The sequence below is a fragment of the Melozone crissalis genome, unplaced genomic scaffold (genome assembly GCF_028551555.1).
Source record: "Melozone crissalis strain CALT ecotype California unplaced genomic scaffold, PUWL_Pcris_2 ptg000018l_1, whole genome shotgun sequence".
NCBI classification, from domain to species: Eukaryota; Metazoa; Chordata; class Aves; order Passeriformes; family Passerellidae; genus Melozone; species Melozone crissalis.
In genome coordinates, this window is record NW_026535796.1 from 41,338,955 (window position 1) to 41,357,325 (window position 18,371).

Below are 18,371 nucleotides of genomic sequence, written 5' to 3' on the forward strand. Positions count from 1 at the left end.
ATAACTATTCAGTGTCTCACTGAGGGTTTCATTCACTATTTAATTCTCTCATTAGTATTCCCTGACCACATTAAATCCTTTTAGCACACACCAAAATTGAGAAACTCCATCACATCTTTAATTTCAACCCATTTTCCTTTCTGGCTTTCAGCTGATCCAAGGAGTTGTTCTCAAGTACTATTAGTTTGTGCATATCATATAGAAATTAACTTAATACCATAGTTCAACTATAGTAAAACTTCTTGCCTGTTCTGAAACATACTGAGAAGGAAACAACAGAAATAGGAAATATGCAGACAGAGAAGAGAGGATCTGAAGGAGTGCCATGATGTTGATCAAAGTACTGGAGAACTCAGCCTACGAGGAAAGCCTGAAGGAAGTGAGGTCTCTTCTCCCTCAAGAACAGAAGGCTCAGGGGACCTTGCCACAGTATTCCCAGACCCTGAGCTACTGTAGGGCAGCTATAAGGAGGACAGAGGGTCTCTTCTCTAAAGAAGCCACATGAAGGGGCAGCAGGTATAAATTGCACTAGAAAACATCTCAACAAAAAAGGATTTTGCAACAAGAACAATCACTTCACCAGGACAATCTCCCCAGGGACACAGCACTGGTGGTTTTCAAGAAGTGATTGGACAGAATGCTGGACAATCTCACCTAAACTCACTTTCTCACTTGGATAGGTTGGATCCCATGATCTTTTGAGGCCCCTTCTAACCCGGGCTGCTCTGGGATTGGATGATTCTGAGCCTAAGAACAGTTCAATTGCATCCTGTAGCGTGTTGCCTCAGAAAACACATCCCCTTTGATCTGTGCCAGTTTTACTGCAGTACAATTATTTCAGCTTTCAGCACAATCTGAAAATTAGTTTCCTAACAGCAAACTCCACATGAGCTACAGTAGTTCTATTACTTTGTCATATCCTTATCACTCTCAGTTTCATGTAACCATTAGGAGAACTCATTAAAAATATGACCTCTTCCTGTAGTGCTTATACCGCCCTTTCCTGTCCACTCTTTATCAAGTTTCCTATTTTACTCAGAACTACTTTATAGCTTACAATATAAGGTTTCAATCTTGTCAAACTTAATCTGACAGCTAGATGTACAGACCTACTGTAAAAAGTTACTTTTGTTAAAAAAAAATTAAACTAATTTAAACAAATTATGTTGCTGATATATCAGTGAGTTCCATTTTCCCTTTCTCAGCTCAAAAGTAAAATTCTTATTCCCCATCAGCAAGGCCTGAAGCAATTCTCATACTTCATTATATATCATATGGCCACTGAACAGCTCAAACACCAACAGACAAAACTGTAGGCAAAGCTGCTGCCACCACAAGAAGCACCATTAGTGCACTGATCAGTGCTTGGACACCTCACCTGAGATTGCAGTAATTCAGGTCAGGAGGTTGTATGTAACCAAGATTTGAATAACGGAAGCAGTAAAACTTTCTAAACTTTATGTCTGAAAATACTGACTGACCCTGCCTTCAGCTCTGTTCATAGAGCTGACATTAAAGACCTAAGACTACTGCAATCAAGCTGCTAAAGTTTTCCTTCCAACAGCAAGACTGCAGGGCTGGTGTCTTTGAAATGAACCACAGAAATAGTAATTCAAGTTTACCACCCTGTAAACATACACAGACACTTCCTAACAAGTCTAAATATTTCCTCCTCTTAGCAAGGATCTCTCTGTAGTTTACACCCAAAAAATGGATTACAGAAAGCAGATAAGCATTAGAAATATCAGGACCAGTTATACATACTAGATAAAACTAACATGCTTCAACAATGATGTGCCATACAACTAAATCTCTTGCACGACATTCCTTCTGTCCCTAGAAAATAGATGCATTATTGACAACTTACAGATGGAAAACAAATTCCATTTCTAAAGGAACTGTCAGCCACTGATAGCTGACAATAAGCATCCCTACACTGCAAAATTGCTAAAAGTTGTTCTAATGAGGTCATACATTCTACAACGAGGGCAGTATTACATACCTTGTGCAAGCATGTTAAACTCCAAGAACAGTGCTATGTGATAAAGCTCCATGGCTTCTTCAGCCCTAGTCATGTTTAGTTTTCCTGCTACAAGAGCCTGAACTTCACTTAAACTGCCCACCGAAGGACTGGAGTGCAAAACGGAGAGGTCTACCACATCTGTATACATACAGTTCAAAATGACCTTAGCATATTTTTTTGGTATGATAGATTCATCCAATATAATTCTAGTTGGAGTCCGTAGAGTTCGGTCTGTGATTTCTTCACCAGTGCGTATCCTTCTCTGCAGCAAGTGGCGGAAAAAGGGAGACCGTGATGAAATAATAGCTTTGTGTGCTCTGAGCTCTTCATCTAGACAGTTCTGACTTCCACCAAAAGTTTCAACCAAGTCAGAGTTGGATGAAAAGCTAAGAACCACATCGTAGTAGCACATATAATCAAACAGGGCACGCATGTCAACATCTAAGGAATTTGGCGTTCCAAATTCTTCGCTAAGCTGCACAAGAATATCAACGTTTTGGAATCGCGAATCCTCCATTCCAAACTCGCCCGTATAAAGGTAGTGTAACAAAGCAGAAAACATAGGCATATCTATGCCAGCTGTGTTAATATCCATTATTATTTCTGCCCCATACTCTGGTGAGGAAGAAAGCAGCGTCTTAAAAAATGGACATCTTGCCGCCAATATCGCACGATGCACAGGAAAACAAGTTTCTTGAAATATTAAGTCTACATCGGTACAATATTTGTATTGATAAAGTTCAGCCATGTCTTTTTGTAGCGTCCTGGCTTCTGGTCTTGCCAAATTAGCTTGTAGATAAAGTTCCTTTAAGGCTGATGTTCCTTCATATTCCTCTACTAACGCGTTGACATCTCTGACATCCCAGCCTGAGAGGAGCTCCCGCATCTGCTTGGCGTGGTCGGCAGAGCGGCTCGATTTCCGACGCTTAATGAATTTCTTCTTGAGGGTGGCAAGGCCAGAGGTTTTCTTTTTCTTGTCTTGAGGTTTCTCGTGGCCATGGTCAAGGCTATACAGCTTTGATTCACAGCCAAAACCTTGATGAGAGTAGGATGATGTCCCTAAAGGCAAAAAGAAAAATCGAACACATTTATTCTTTATATTTAAAAGGAAGGGCCATAACACCTAAATACTCCATCAATGATTCTGCAAGTTATACAGTTCTTCCTTCTCCTCACATCAGATAAGATCACAACTGAAGCCTTTTCTGGCCCTTAAGAACAAAGCCTTTTATTTGCATTTACAAAGTTTGTAGTTTGCTGGGTTTCAAGGTGTTTTGGTTTGGTTTTTAATGTCTGGGTTTTTTTGTTTGTTTGGTTGGGTTTTTAAAAAAACATATTCAATTTTAAGAACCAAGCAGTGCCAGTTGATGTAGCTCCAGAGCATATGGTACACTTATCTAAGTAGGAAGAGAATACTGCAATTTTAACAGTAGAAGTGTAATTGTATTAACTTTTTCTAGGTCTAATATCTCAGTGAAATACTCACAATCCCCCCTTCAAAGTGTTTTCAAAGTCTGTTCTAGCATTAAGTGTCACTAAAACAACAGACACATACCTGGTATCAGATGGCTACAGTCACAACAGAAAAAGAGAGAACATAGTACCAAAACACTCGGGGATTATTTTCAGAGATAATTTAGAAAGAAAAGTAAAAATCCTGTCAGCAATAATCAAGTAATGCCAAAGTCAGACACATAAAATGGGCTCCTTTCCACAGAACTACAAATACTCATTTGTGCATACACACCATCAAAAATAATATGGAGAATGGAAATTTTACTGTATTATTGAAGATTTCCTGTGAACAGAGCATTATACAACTAAAGTATACATATAATTATTTTTCTTCTCAAAAAATAATTTATAGGGAAATTTTATTAGGAATTAATACTGATAGCAATTCAGTGAGGAAAAAAGGAATTAGAATCTGCATTTCAACAAGTAATGGAAAACCAAAGTAGTGTTTTAGGAGGAAAAAAGGCAGTTAAAAACCATAGCTTTAATGTGAGAGTCATGCTTCTGTTTAAGGGTTATTTTCTAATTTAAGTTTATTTACAGAGCTTTCACTCTAAGCCAGATGGTGAAGAACCTCAGACACAACAAGAAAAGAGAAAAGGAAGTACACAAACCAAACTCCCACTTCTGGACCAAAGAAGAATCAGAAGGAAACATTTGCAAATGCTACGCAGATCAATAACAATCACAGGTTCATCTGAAATAGTATTTGTCTCTTTTCTGTCAGGAATAGTTTATGTTTCTGTTAGTACACTTGTGCAGGTTCACTACTTGTTACCTTTTTTTTAATCTTCCAAAGTCCACCCTAGAACCAGAACTTTTGGGGCCTTTTACAATGTGTTCTATCACTGGAGTCTCACAGCTCCACCTGTAACAGGCAGATTTGCTGTGATGCTGTTTCACAGTGATGTTATGGCCCAGTCTGACAAAACACAGGGCATTTAGTTACCATGTAATTTCAAGTATTTCCTGAACTTTGAAAGACACAGTACTAATTCAAAGCTGTATTTGAGACTAAGGCAGCTGTAGCAACCTAACAATTCTGTAAATTGTTTTATTGTTTAAGCCTCAATAACTAAATAACTTACACAGTGGCTTTTACGTCCAGCTAATTAAAACTCCCACAAACCATGCAATGCAGTGGTTTTATTCTTCTATTAGTAAAAACTTTGAGAAAGAACTTGGTTTTATTTGAGGAAAGACATCTAACCATTTTATCCAAGTTTAAAATTTGCTTGGTCAGGCAACATGTTATTAATAATATTAAAATTTCAAGAAGTGAAAAGAATATCAATTTAAATGAAAATAATAGGAGTAACACAAGACAACTTCAACAAAGAGCTTGTGCTGCAAAATCCACCATAAAAAATCCTTCCACATGCTATACTAAATATGACAATGGAAAAGTAGAGCTTCAGCCTCCTGCTGATAGAGAGAAGTGTAGAATTCCTCCTTCATTGAAAGCAGTACATTTCACAATAGAAGCATAACTACACTTTGGTCACTCTATAACGACAGATTCTCTTGCCAGAGAACATGCCAGCTCATTTCTATTTGAAGTACGTTGGATTCTGATGGCAAATCTGAGTGCAGAACATTCTCTAACATTCCACTAAAGGAAAACTAGGACACGGCAAGTCTTAATTTCCTTCTTCCCTACAGGCTGCTGTGAGGTATTACTTGCACATGAATCACCACAAAATACTAAAACGCCATTCAAACCTTTGTGTACCCTGAGCTACTTAAAAGATTTAACTCTGGAGGTACTGCAAACAGTGCTATTAACCCTTACCAACAGATAAAGCACTACTGCAAAAGCACCATCACAAAACTGCTTTTTGTAAGAAACAGAGATGCACCATCACAGCCTCTCTGGGTTCACAACAGCTGCTGGCCCCATATCTCTCAAAGAAAAGAATCTGGAAGAGAATGTTTTTGGGCTGCCTGTATTCCTTCATAAGGTAGCAGCATTAAAAGTAGGAAAAAAATTAATTATTCCTCAGCACTATACTGAAAGGTATCAATCTATTAAATGCTGTTCAAAAGCAATTGCTACTTCATGCCCCTAGACCATACCCAGCTTGGGACAAATATTTACAGAAACAGATGACTGCCTAGGGGAGCTGCTTGGGAACTTGACAATGAAAAATGGGATCTGTTTAGTTCTTTGCATGCCCACACATTATAATATCTAATTATAGAGCTCTATATAAAAAAGCAAACATCTTGAACAGATGTACCACCCTAGGAAATGCTGTGAAATCCTCCCCCTGAATGCTGCAGACAAAACAGCAAGAAGATGACTAATTAAGCTTTTGCTAAAACAAAAGCATTATTTCCAGTAAGTGCACTACACTATTTTTACTGATTTATCTCCTCTTCATAAACTATAAGCAAACTAGGATGAAGTAAAGTAACAATAGGAGCTCACACTATGAAACTACTGTGCTTTGCCCATATCAGTTCTCAGACTTCAGCACTCATCCTACATTTAGCATGAAACACAGTGCAGTGCTTTAATGGCAAAGTAGCATGTCTAAAACAAACCTACAGGCCTAAATCCAGTTTCCAGGAATAAGGCAACTAATACATATTATACAGCTATTCTAACTCTGTCCTCCAGTTCTGCTTTAGGGCAGTGAATAGATATAATGCCTTCTACATAAAAAAACCTCACAATACAGACACTCCACTCCACTACCCCCTAACAAACAAAAACCCCATAACACCTAAACCCCAAACATGTAAAAGCTGATTTAACACTAAAACATTAGTATTAGCAAATGATGAAGACCTCAGCTATCAATTTTAGGATACACCTATTTTCTGCTGAGACAGCTACAAAAACCAATAATGGAAACAAAAATCAAAACGAGAAAGAGCCAAATGCCACAAAGTGAGAAGAAGAGACGTACCCATGTGATGTAGATAGCACACTCATTGAACCCCATAATATCAGGATATTTTCAGCAAGAATTTTACCCAGAAAGCTCATCTGCCTTCCCTAAGATGAGACAAGCACATGGTTTTAGGCTTTCCTCAAAAAGAGTCTCAGCCACCATTTCCCATAGGTTATGAGGGTCAGTAAATTTCTTGTGACATACTACATAATGGGTTTCTATTTTGAGTTTAATAACAAAGAGCATCAACTAAACCTTCCACATATCATGTAGAAAGTTTATTGGGAATTTATTGTAGCCTTTGGAAATCTCTTCAAATCTGCTCAAAAGGTGTTTCACTCTGCAAATCTGCCTGTTTCAAGGCCTCTTAGGGTTTCTCTTCACTCAATATAGGGGCAGATTAAAAACACCAAGACATGTAAGAGAAGCATTTTAGCCACATTTTAGAAAGCACATATGCAGACTGGAGCAAATCTTTTACTAGTTAGGTATGATACACTGAAAATACACAAACCCTCGAGGGGAACTTTACAGCGTGAATATCCATGATGTTAGCACTAAAAGTTCTTCCTCGACATGCTGTGACAGCATACACATCCTTAAATGTAACAGTTTGTGATCTGTCCTCAAATGAGACAGACCTCAGAGCCAGGAATGCTATGAAAGCTGAGAAAAAAAGAGAAAATTTACAAAGTGAGTCAATTTTTCCTCTGCTAAGGATATCACTCTGCTTTCAACGGTGATTAAAAAGAGAAGTAACACTGAATATCAATAACTACTTATGCAGTGTTGCAAGCTGAAGCATAAAGGAGAAAAGCATTTATAAACTATTGATGTTATTTACTGCTAAGATCATTCTTCAGGCTGTCAGGGTTGAGTTTTTTTTAAGGAATATTTATCTTCTCAGAGACTGCCTTCTTTCAGATTCATAACATAGCTGTTTATTATTTATAGTGTGACAGTACTTAGATCTACATTGAGGTCTCTTTGTACTAAACTGAAAAACGCATAAAGGTAATGGCTGTCCCAGTTATGACTAGGATGAGAAAATACTTTCTTAAGGGCACTTCAACACATGTCTCCAGCTAAGCAAAGTCCTGGCTTGTAAATAACACTGTTAGGACAGTAAGCATCCCCTTCGCCATTTACAGAAACAGGAAAAGGCAGAGAAGCCTGTTTGTTACTTTAACAGGTTTATTACCAGAGATATCCCTTCTAGCAGTAGGGAGGTAATTCACTTGGACACAATGTCAATATTACAATGAATACTGATGATCAAGGCTTTTACATGCTCTGACACAGTTTGACAGAAATTCTGAGGAAGAGCAGAAAACAGTATGAGTGTTAACAGAAAGTGACTGCTCTTGAACCAGGAAAACTAGCATGCATGGCTTAATTATAAAAAAGCTCCACTTATTTTATTTAAATAATCTGGCAACTGTTTACTGGCAAAAGGCAGATCAACTCATTGCACACAGAGGCCAAACAGATGGACAGTACCGAATTTCATGCACGATTGAGCTTGAATGGATTCAAACTGGTGACCTAGAAAATAGCAGCTCTCCATAACATTTCTGCAAGCAAATCAAATCCAGTCCATTCACAATCCACCAAGCCATTTATGAAAGTGACAAGATAACTGGAAAGAGTTACCTATGAATGTCTGTTGTGCCTGTGAATTTCCCCCTACCCTTGGGGAACACGAGTGAGGGTAGTTTGATGCATTAGCACCCATTTTCTTCAGTCACTCAGGCATTCCGCCTGCTGGCTCTTCAATGTATAATCCCATAATCCTTTAGAAATCTTCAATCCCAGGTCCAGCGTTCTGTTCCTCCATTTCTGAAGAACAAAAACACCAATAAGGTGACTTCATTATTTGTCACTAAATGTTACATGATTTAGATAAAACAAACTCAGCTTCCAGCACACAGTATTTTCATAAAATAAAACCTCAAACACTTTCAAGATACCCTTTTATTTGCATGACTAAACCAAGACCAGAAATATTTTTTTCCCCACGAGAATCTGTAATGTTCCAAACCATTCCCAAATCATATGATAAATTGCAACATGGAATAGGATGGCCATCAAGTTTTTAGCTAAGAAATTTTCAAGGAGAACTTGGTCTAGACTAGATGCTCTTCTATGACTATACCAAAAGCGACCTTTCATGCATGTTTATACCTATTCCCACATGGTTAAAAAATCCCAAACTGAATTATACTGATTGAGAAAGCTAAATAAGCCAGTCCTGATGGAGATTATACCATCATGACTTATTTCAGCTGCATTTTTATTCATTACATTTACACAGTTCTCATTCATTACTGCTTTTCAAATTTAGAATTGAGAAAACCTAGAAGTGCATTTAAAATAGTAAAAAAAGGCATTTAAGGATTCATTAAAGGTTTTTTTGGCATTTGAAAACATCATAGAAATTAGTTCTGAGGTGATTTGAACAAGGATTCATTGCTAATGTACAACAAAGTCATTATAATTTATTCCAATATTAGCAGTGTTAAAATATTAATACTGAAAAATAAAAATTACCACATGAAGAACAACTGTCATCTTGTGTCCCCTTTCAAAACACAAACTTGAAGATAAAGAATAACAGAAAGATAAAGTCTATGCTAAGAATTTTTTAGATTCCCTTGAATATTGTGAACACATGTGGATTTGCTACATGCTTCTGAATTTTTTTCCTTTCTTGGTAGTCTCTGGCATGTTAAATTGGCTAAGAAAGTGACATACAAGTTCATGTTTCAAAGTGCAGATCCTGGGGAGCAGAAAGTGAGAGACAGGCCCAGAAGAAAAAGGCTGCAAATTGCTGCAGGCAAAGAGGTGAGGGGAACAAGTGCTCCAGCATTTGAGGGCCGGCTACATGAGGAGGAAGAGTAGGGAAGGGTTTGAAAGCCATGTCTGTAAAGCCAGGTTATCAGGCAGAATTGCTGCTCTGGTGTGTGCATATCCCAGGGTGGCCTCACACAGCTGCAGCCTCCTGAGCACCAGTGGAGCTCTGCTAGGGCAGGAGACACAACCATGAAACCACCACAGCAGCTTTCAAGCAACCTCCAGGCCCGTAAATGAGCAAAGGCAGCTCCCATGCCTGCCCTGCCCAGCCACACAGCCAGGCCACCTCAACTGCATGCAATCTTGAACTTGCCTCCATGCAGATCCAGCTTGCTACACATCAGGAAACAAAGATAAAACACCCTCCTACACGAACAGAAGCCTACTCAGGATGAAGACAGAACCAGAGAACACACAAAACATCACACCAGCAAATACCAGTAAATCTTCTCAGCAAACACAAGGTGTTGGATTAGTTCAGTGTTAGCCATTGCAGGCACTCATCTCCCTTGTGCAGAAATAAGCTGTTCAAAGGTTACTGAATCCATATGGTGTGGATCTCTACTTCATTTCTGAAAAACTTCACTGACTTTAGAAAAAACACTTAGAAAATAAAATCATTAATACAGTGAAGCTCCAAGCAATTTCTATACGCACCAAGAATATGTTGCTTAAATGTGGCATAAATTTCTAGATGGAATTAGTTACACCCAGGACAAACTTTGTGAAGGCAAAAGTCACCTTTCAGTTTAAATGCTAACTTGCTTACAGGTAAAGGCTAGCAACCTGAGCAGATATGCCAACAATTTCCCTTTTCTCACCTAAAATTGGACTTGGTTCATTTGGACTTGAGTCCTGAAATAATGCCATTGTTATTCCACTTTTCTGCATTCAGCTGTGGTGTGATAATTTGTCTATTAGATGTCTACTAACAGTTTTCAGTTCTTCCTGACACAGGAAAGAGCCCAGGAGCTAAGTAAAAGAGAGAAGAAAATAGAAGTGTTGGGCGCTTTTTTTTAATAAATAAGCACTCAATATTCAGAACCAAGTCCCTGGTTCACTAAATTTAGAATACATAACTTCCATGCACTGCTAAGTCATCTGTGTGCAGGCTGATTTCTTAAGAGTATTTTGCATCTTGAATTCAAATATTTTGTAGTTCATAAAGTGTACTGGGCCCCATGGCTCAAAACCAATCATAGCTTTAGTTCCACTACTGTCCTTAACCTCATGTATCAACTGAAAGTACATTTATTTTTTAATACAGCACTAAATTTTACAAGATAATATTATATAATCCATGTTGCATTTTCCAAAAAATTTAGCTAGCACCAGAGGTGAACTCAGTCCTGAAGGAAGCCCTGCCTTCCTCTCTTCATTCTCATACCCACTTTTCCTACCTTGTTGGTTCTGTCCCAAGTAGTTTGTAAATCAGATGAACTGACCCACATTACAGCCAACCTGAACAAGAAGTTGGAACAGTATCAGCCACCCAATTTGTTTGTTAGGGCGTCACTTGAATACTTGCACTACTGCATCTTTTGACAGCAAAGTGTACTTGAACTACCCATGGATTTAGATGCCCTTTTTTGGTTTGGTTTGTTTGCTATTGTCCACTTCAGCCTCTGTACTAAACACAACCCACCTGAACAGAAGTTAGTCTAGCATCATCTAGTCTAGCTCAGTCCAGACAATACAACTGAGCTACTACAAAAATGCCAAGTCAAGAATGCAGCTTCTCCACAGTGAAAGGGTAAAAGGAGAGGAAAAACTCCAAAACCACAAACAATTAGATCTTTAGCTTCAAAAGGAAAGACAGATTTAGTCTTTTCTTGCAGAAGTTATCCTGCACACCAAAAGTTCCCTTATTTCAGCTTATCTGAAGAATTTTTAAATTGCATGTTAGCTTCAGGATACACCCATGGAATTTTGTTTTAAAAACCACCATTAGGTGAGCTTTTTCTTTACTTTTTATTAAAAGCCTGCATGCATCCCCATAAGCCTTACCACAGTGAAACTAAATTCAACATCTGCTGACCAAGTGAAGCCGTTGTTGAGGGCAGTGACGCACGTACAGATGTGTTTGAACGTACACACATACACAGGAAAGGAGTTCAACTATGTCAAAGCTTGTTTAAAAAAGCCTGTAGTGCAGAAAAAGTATATGGAGTGTGTTATATGAAATGAGGAAGTTAATAGAAACCAAAATTACCACTCCAAATCCTACAAAACAGCACAAAAGTGACTTTCAGATTGTACTGATACTCAGAATAAAATCTAAAATAAGCACAAGTCTGCTTAAAGGTTCCAGCCTAAAATAAATTTCTCAGTCTTCTCAATATTTGTCACACTGAATCTAAAATCCTAAGAAGCTAGATGACATGCATCTGAGGTATCTGGGCTGGCAGCCAGGTATTCCTGGACTGGGAATTTTGATTTAACAAAAAGTCTCTGTACAGAATGGACTTTGGGTAACAGTGACACTTTGTTTATATCATCACTCAATACAAATGTTTCATAAAATTTCCTGTAAATCACTGGGATCCAATTAATGTAAAGGGCAAAGTCAAGAGTACTACAACAGGTTTTACAACCATTTGATTTTTCCCCTGTAAAATTTTAAGACCTTTGTATTTCTTTTGGAGTTGCTGCCATAGGATTATGTAATAGCATAATATTAAAACTAAAGTAGGAAATTATATCAAGTACATGCACATACCTGTACCAACATGGTATTTCAGGTTTTCATTTTACCTAACATGCTTTAAATTTACAATGAGTAAATGACAACCCAGGCATCATAAGAACAACTTATTCATGTTTGCTTAGATTTTTATCCAGCCTAAAAATGCTATGCTATTTTGCCCCAACAGCTCTTTTCGAGTAACAAGCACAACTTCACTGCAAGATGAGATGACAAGATGCAGCGATAAAAAGCACCAACCCTAGTAAGGAAACACGTCAACTAAATTTCAGCAAGGTGAAACTTATTCTCATAGAAGTTAGGTAGATCAACTAAAACAGAAAGAACTTGTGAGAATGGGCCATTGCTATCATGCCCAGAGTGTATCCCACCAACCTTAACATCCTGAACCTGTCTCCAGCAGAACAGTGATCTGGTGACCAATTGAGAGCCCTGAGCCATCACAAAGTGATTCAGGAACAATCCCATGCTCAGAAGAACAGAAGCAAGTTCCCATCCACTGGGAAGTTTCCAGAGCCAGCCCATGCTGGTTGTCATGCAGTACACTGCCGGAATTACAAGCCAACAATATCCAAAGGCACAAGCTCTTAAAAACGAAGACGAAGTTGCTTGTGGCTGGAGCTCCAATTGCTTGTTCAGATATGCATGGAGTATTTACCTCAATTTCCTTGGAGAAAGTGGTTCTCCAAGTAAGAGGGGCTGACAGGAACTGAGTGCTACTTGTCCTGACCTTCCTCTTTTTCCATGGATGGGACACTCAGAGGTACTGGCACATTCTCAGATTTTGTGGAGGTCAAGTCTCCAGTCTTGGAAAAGTACATGCTAAAGGACTGAATGTATATGGGACAGTGTACCTTAAAGAAATCCTATAACTGGCAAGTGATTTTCTGTTCAAAGGAAACAACTGAAATTTGAAGGCTCAGTTGATTATGCCTGACACACATGCAAATCCACACAAAGACTATTTTGACTCCTTTTTATAATCAGGTCAAGCAATCAACATTTATCATTATTCAAAATTAACTGGATGATACAGTAGTAAGATGCAACTGCAACAGCTGAAAGGTTGTGGTGTGGATCAGTTCCGTACAAATATAAGAAATGGGTAATGTTCTACATGGGCTAATGAATCTGTGTTGTTTCATTATTCACTGCATTGGAAAGAAAGAAAAATCCAATAAGGAAAAGCACCAGAACTTAAGCCACATCAGCAGTTACCAGCTCAAGAGGGCAAGAAAAAGCAGATATAACCAGATTATGAAAGTGACTGCATTACTCAGTCTTTGCTGAGAATCATGAGTTCCAGCTATCACAAAGAACCCTTTCTTATAGTTAAGCACAAAATTTACAGCATTTTCTCTTCCATGAAGTAGTATGCTTTTCCATCAAGAAGTTCTTTCAAAACAGAGGTGATAAAAACACCATAACAGTCCTAGCTTTTTATTTCTAGATTTGTTGAGAATCACTGGACTGAGTTTTAGTGGGGAAAACCCACCAACAAACAATCTGTACTGATTTTCAACATTTTCTCTGAGGAATCAGAGTGAAAGTTAAAAGAACTATGCTCAAACAGAGCACAAAGGTGTAGTCCTGAGGATACACACACTTCAGAAATTGAAAACACTGAGCACCATTTCAACAGTTGTAAAAAATCCACAGAACTTACAGGAAAAAAAACCTCTTTTCAATGCTGGCTTTGCACACAGTGCTCAAAGTAGTATTTCTGATATCGGCAAAGCAACTTCAAGTATGATATGAACATGTCACATTGTAGAAGTAAAAAAATAATGTCATTAACAGGGACTGACAGGTCAAATCACTAACAGCAGTGGGGAGGTGGGGGACATCAACATATTTAGATTCCTCTAAACACAAAAAAATCCAGCAGCTAAAAAATTCAAACACACAAAGGACACAGAGACTAAGTGAATTACAGCAGTACAATCCTGCAGGAATAGGCTGTTCCTCCCAAGCAACTTAAATGTCCTCATATACCAGCAAATAAATTTTCATCTCTCCACATCAGTGATTCTTACAGTTAGTTGCAAAACCACACTAATATACTAAAAGTCTACTCTGATTTTTAACATTCATATGAAAGACTCAAGTAATGCTCTTGAAGATGAATTCAAAACACTTCTTTCAGCCAAATGAGCAAGAGCTCATTTATGGCCCTCTAGGACTCTCTTGAAGTGAAATGACAGCATGTATTCTTCAATGACTCCATTTTTTCACAAGTTTACTTGAAAGGAACATTATCTGATTTAGATAAAAACATAATTAAATCTACTTTATAAGAAAATCAGAAAAATCCTATCCACCAAATCTTTATCAATATCACTAAACAGATTAATTAGGTATGAACATATCCATTTACAGGAAAATGAGGATAATTAATTTTAGCCAGTCTAGAATAATTGCAGCATAGTCTGACATACTGTGATAAATTTTGAGAAGTCTAAATGTGTTTCAAAAGGCCTCTTATGAGCAAAAATTACCCACTTGTTTTGTTTTTTTTTAGGAACGGCAAATATTCTTTGGTTTACATATACGAACACATCAGTTGGTTAAGACAAAAACAGGAACTTCCAAATTACATGAAAAGTACCTCAGAAAAAGGAAGAGACTTTTTTTTTTCTTTTTTTAAAGTAGCCTGCATTATTTCTTTCAATCAAAGTTCAGGCCAACACTTTGTCTTGTCAGGCAGCTACCTAACTCATGGAGATCTCAGCTGCATTCAGCCTTGGATACTGAGGTAAGACCACTCTCCTCCTCAGTGTGTCTCCAGATAATGACTGTCCATTATTGCAGCAATATCCATGGTCACCTGTTCTTTTTCCCCCTCTGGAAAAGGCAAAAGTGGAGCAGAAGTAATAACCTTCCACATGAAGCTGTACCACCTTTACAGAGCCTATTTCACAGGCTTCTCATCCCCGTACTGTTTATCTGTCAACAGGATTGCTGCTTCTTCTGGAACAGGGCAAGCAGTCTTTCATCTCCACAGCCTTCTATCCCCAAGGAATTTTATTCCATTTAGTCTGAGAGTGCCTTCCAAAGATCCCTCCGTGTCTCATTAAGAAAGGGAATTCGTCCTCTTGCTCAAGCTGTGACCCAACCACAACACAAAATCCTGTTTTCAATTAACAAATCTACTAAGATGGGAAAATCCTGGCTCAAACCCCAATCATATGGAAGATCCATACACCCTACAGTTTTCCTTGTACTGGAGTTATTTTCCCCTTTTATCCAGGCCCAATTATTTCACAGAAAGCCATTTACTCTGAATGAGGACGTGGGAGTTTCCTGTACACAATAGTGCCTGTCAATTCAGTGCACAGTCACACTCACACTTCCCCTGAGAACATGCTCTGCCTGTGAGGGTGCATTAGAGTAACTCACAGGGCAATCCCAGACACTGCTCTGTGCCTACCTCAGCAGGCAAGCAGCACCCACCCCATCTTATGACTTACTATTTTCAACTCACCTTCACAAAGCAACCTTTTGATCACTCAGCTTCAGCTCCCTTATTAACTTCCACAGCCTGAGTCATCTCTGGTGATGACACTGCTTGGGGTTTTCACAACAATAGCTCCAACATCAAAGCAAACTAAAAAGCCTTGGACCCACATATTGATCATCCTTCCCATGAAGGTGGCCTCTTTTAATAGATCAGATGAAAAATTACTTCTATTTTACTTTGGCTGCAATCAACTCTTCATCCTGCCAGCCAGTCACTGTATCAGTAACAACATCTTGTGACATTTCTGTTGCTTGGAACATCATTCCTCATGACTACAGTGTTTCTATACAATACTCTTCCTTTATACTCAAGCCTCCAAGATGCTTGGTAACAATACACAGTTCATCTATTTCCACTGAAACCCCTGCCTGTGGCTAGAAACTGCCATTACCAATATTGCTGTATATCCAAAACAATTTTCTCTACACTTCAGGCCTTAATACACCACCATTCCTTTTCTTCTGTACACCATCCTCTCTGTGGGTCCTTCTGTCATCACACAACAGCAGTTTCACCCACTCAGCCTCTTCTCTTTGATAAAACAAGTTTGAAGTATTGGCTCCTAGCATCATTTCTTACACATTTAACACTAATGGATACATCTATATACAATAGAAAAACTGGAAGAGGGAACATGAAAAGGTGTGGTAAAAAACTCAAAAAGCAATCTAGTCCAGTCATTTCATGAGACATCAGGAATTTTATTAAAGAAACACTGATTTTCCTCATTGAGGAGCATTAAGTCACAGCCATAAAATTAACTCATTACAGCTACAGTTTGAATACTTTCAACAGTAAGCCACAAGCCACGACAAGTCCTGCATCCAACAAAACTACAGTTGCAATCTGGATTCAAAATGCATTATTTGGTGTATACAAACCTAAGCTGGTTCACCAACATTAGTTCCACACACATTTCTTCAGTGCCAGTGCTCACCACAGCTACCACCAGCACCTCCCCAAAGCTCCTCCATTGTGTCAGCAACTGAACACAGGAATTCTCTTCTGTGAGACTTTTTTTCTCCCCAGTGTAGTCAGCTCCCTGCACCAGTTTACCAAATGGCTCAAGGAACCCAGATGATGCCACAGAGAAGAACAGCAAGAAAAGGTTACTTTGCTCCCCACAATCAAATACAACATTCACTTTGACTAATACTCAGTAGACACAGTCTTCAAAAAATAAACATTGCCAGTCCCCACGCACCTATTCCTGCAGCAGAGCTGTACCTCCTCACTGTAGCAGATGTTTGGAGAGGTTTGCAAGTCCTGACTGGACCGTGTTTGTTTTCACTTGATCCTTTGGTGTGGCTGCCCCAGCTGCTGCCCAAGTACAGCACTGCCTCAATCTTCACTCAGCCAACTACCACTGTCAATGGAAACATCTTACTTTAAGTGGGCAGCTATAATACCACCTTTGCAATACACTTTTCTTCTCCAGAGCTCCTAAAAAATTAACAGTAGGAAAAATCACCTGCAAAGCTAGGGCAGTCCTAGCAGAGAAAGGCAATTTAGACAGCAGCAGCTACTGCTGGGATTCACCAGTACAAAGCTCCCAGTATCCAGGTGGCTGATTGCTGCTTCTTTGGCCTGTATTTATTTTTCTCTGTGTCTGTGCAGTTTGTTCCCTCCCTGGTGAACAACACTTCACATAGCAGCCATCACTACTGAAGAGGTCCATGGGAGCTGCTGCTTTTTTGAATGCTTGGATGATTTTAAATTTGCAGTGCCAGAATACACATGCATCTAGGTATTACTCATATAGGAAAAAATACAAATCCAAGCCTATGTGCCTTTTAAATATATTCCCCTCAATGCAGTGAACTCATCCTCTGACAGAGAGAAGAGAACATGTATGCAGGACTCACTGCCTGTCAGCTCTTCACGGGTACACCAGGGTGATCTGATACTACCACCAAAGTCAAACTAACAGGGAACTTTTTTGTGTACTTTTCCCTCACACTCCATCCTGCCAAGGGGTTTTCTTGCTCCTCCTCACACTGCATACAGAGATTATATGATCACAAACCAAGTAATTTCAAATGGCTGATCCATCATCCCACTGCTGGAGAGAGTGGCAGATAACAGACAGGAAGAGGGAACTCCAGCACGTTTGTCTGACAGGCAGCTAAAACTGGAACTGGATCTCACAGCTCTCAATATGAAGAGAGCAGACTACTCCTATCAGACTGCCTCCCACCTCCCCAAAACTATACCCTTGCAGTCATGCTTTCTGTTCTCTCTTCGAGTCACCCTGGCCTGGCACCAGATGTGACACTCACACCTTCCCAAGTCTATTCTGTTCACTGCTACAGGAAGCAATACAAAATCAATTTGTAAAATTGATTGGACATGGTATTTATACAACAGTTGACTTATCTGAGACCATGTGAACTGGTTATGTACTGCTGCCTCCCTGAGCAAGGGTGAAATCCCTGGTCAAAGCAACAGAACACTTCCCTTGTATTTAGAGGTTTTTAAGACAACCCCCCCACAACTAACACAATGATCTTATACCTGTTCTTATAAATCAATTACATCTGAATATACTAAGATTTTATCAGTTACTTAAAAACTTAGACATTTGAAAGACGTCCCCATTGGTTGGACTCTTCTGCAGTTACTTTAAATTCATTAACTTCAGCAGAAAATTTTAAGAGCCACACTGATACTACCAACTAACATTTATAACACCTGATGCCAAGAAGTTTTTCTATGCTGTATACTTCAAACATTTCAGCCATTTTGAAGATAGTAGCAAAATACATTAATACTGAAATATTTTCCCTCAAAAGTTATACCAGTAACTTCAGTTTCAGTAGTTATTTTCATTAATACCTACATTTAGATTCCATAAAA

The 18,371-nt window shown here is 38.8% G+C and overlaps 1 protein-coding gene across 2 annotated transcripts in view; it reads right to left on the minus strand.

The window, feature by feature from the left end:
* Positions 1-18,371, minus strand: part of BTBD7 (BTB domain containing 7) — a 52,033-nt gene that overhangs the window by 25,094 nt on the left and 8,568 nt on the right. For both annotated transcript variants that reach the window (XM_054275994.1, XM_054275993.1), the window contains exons 2-3: positions 8,092-8,277; positions 2,003-3,082 (exon numbers count right to left, since the gene is read on the minus strand). In XM_054275994.1, the coding sequence (XP_054131969.1) occupies positions 2,003-3,082; positions 8,092-8,173 (1,162 nt within the window). In that variant the 5' untranslated portion in view covers positions 8,174-8,277. The remainder of the gene's footprint in view (positions 1-2,002; positions 3,083-8,091; positions 8,278-18,371) is intronic.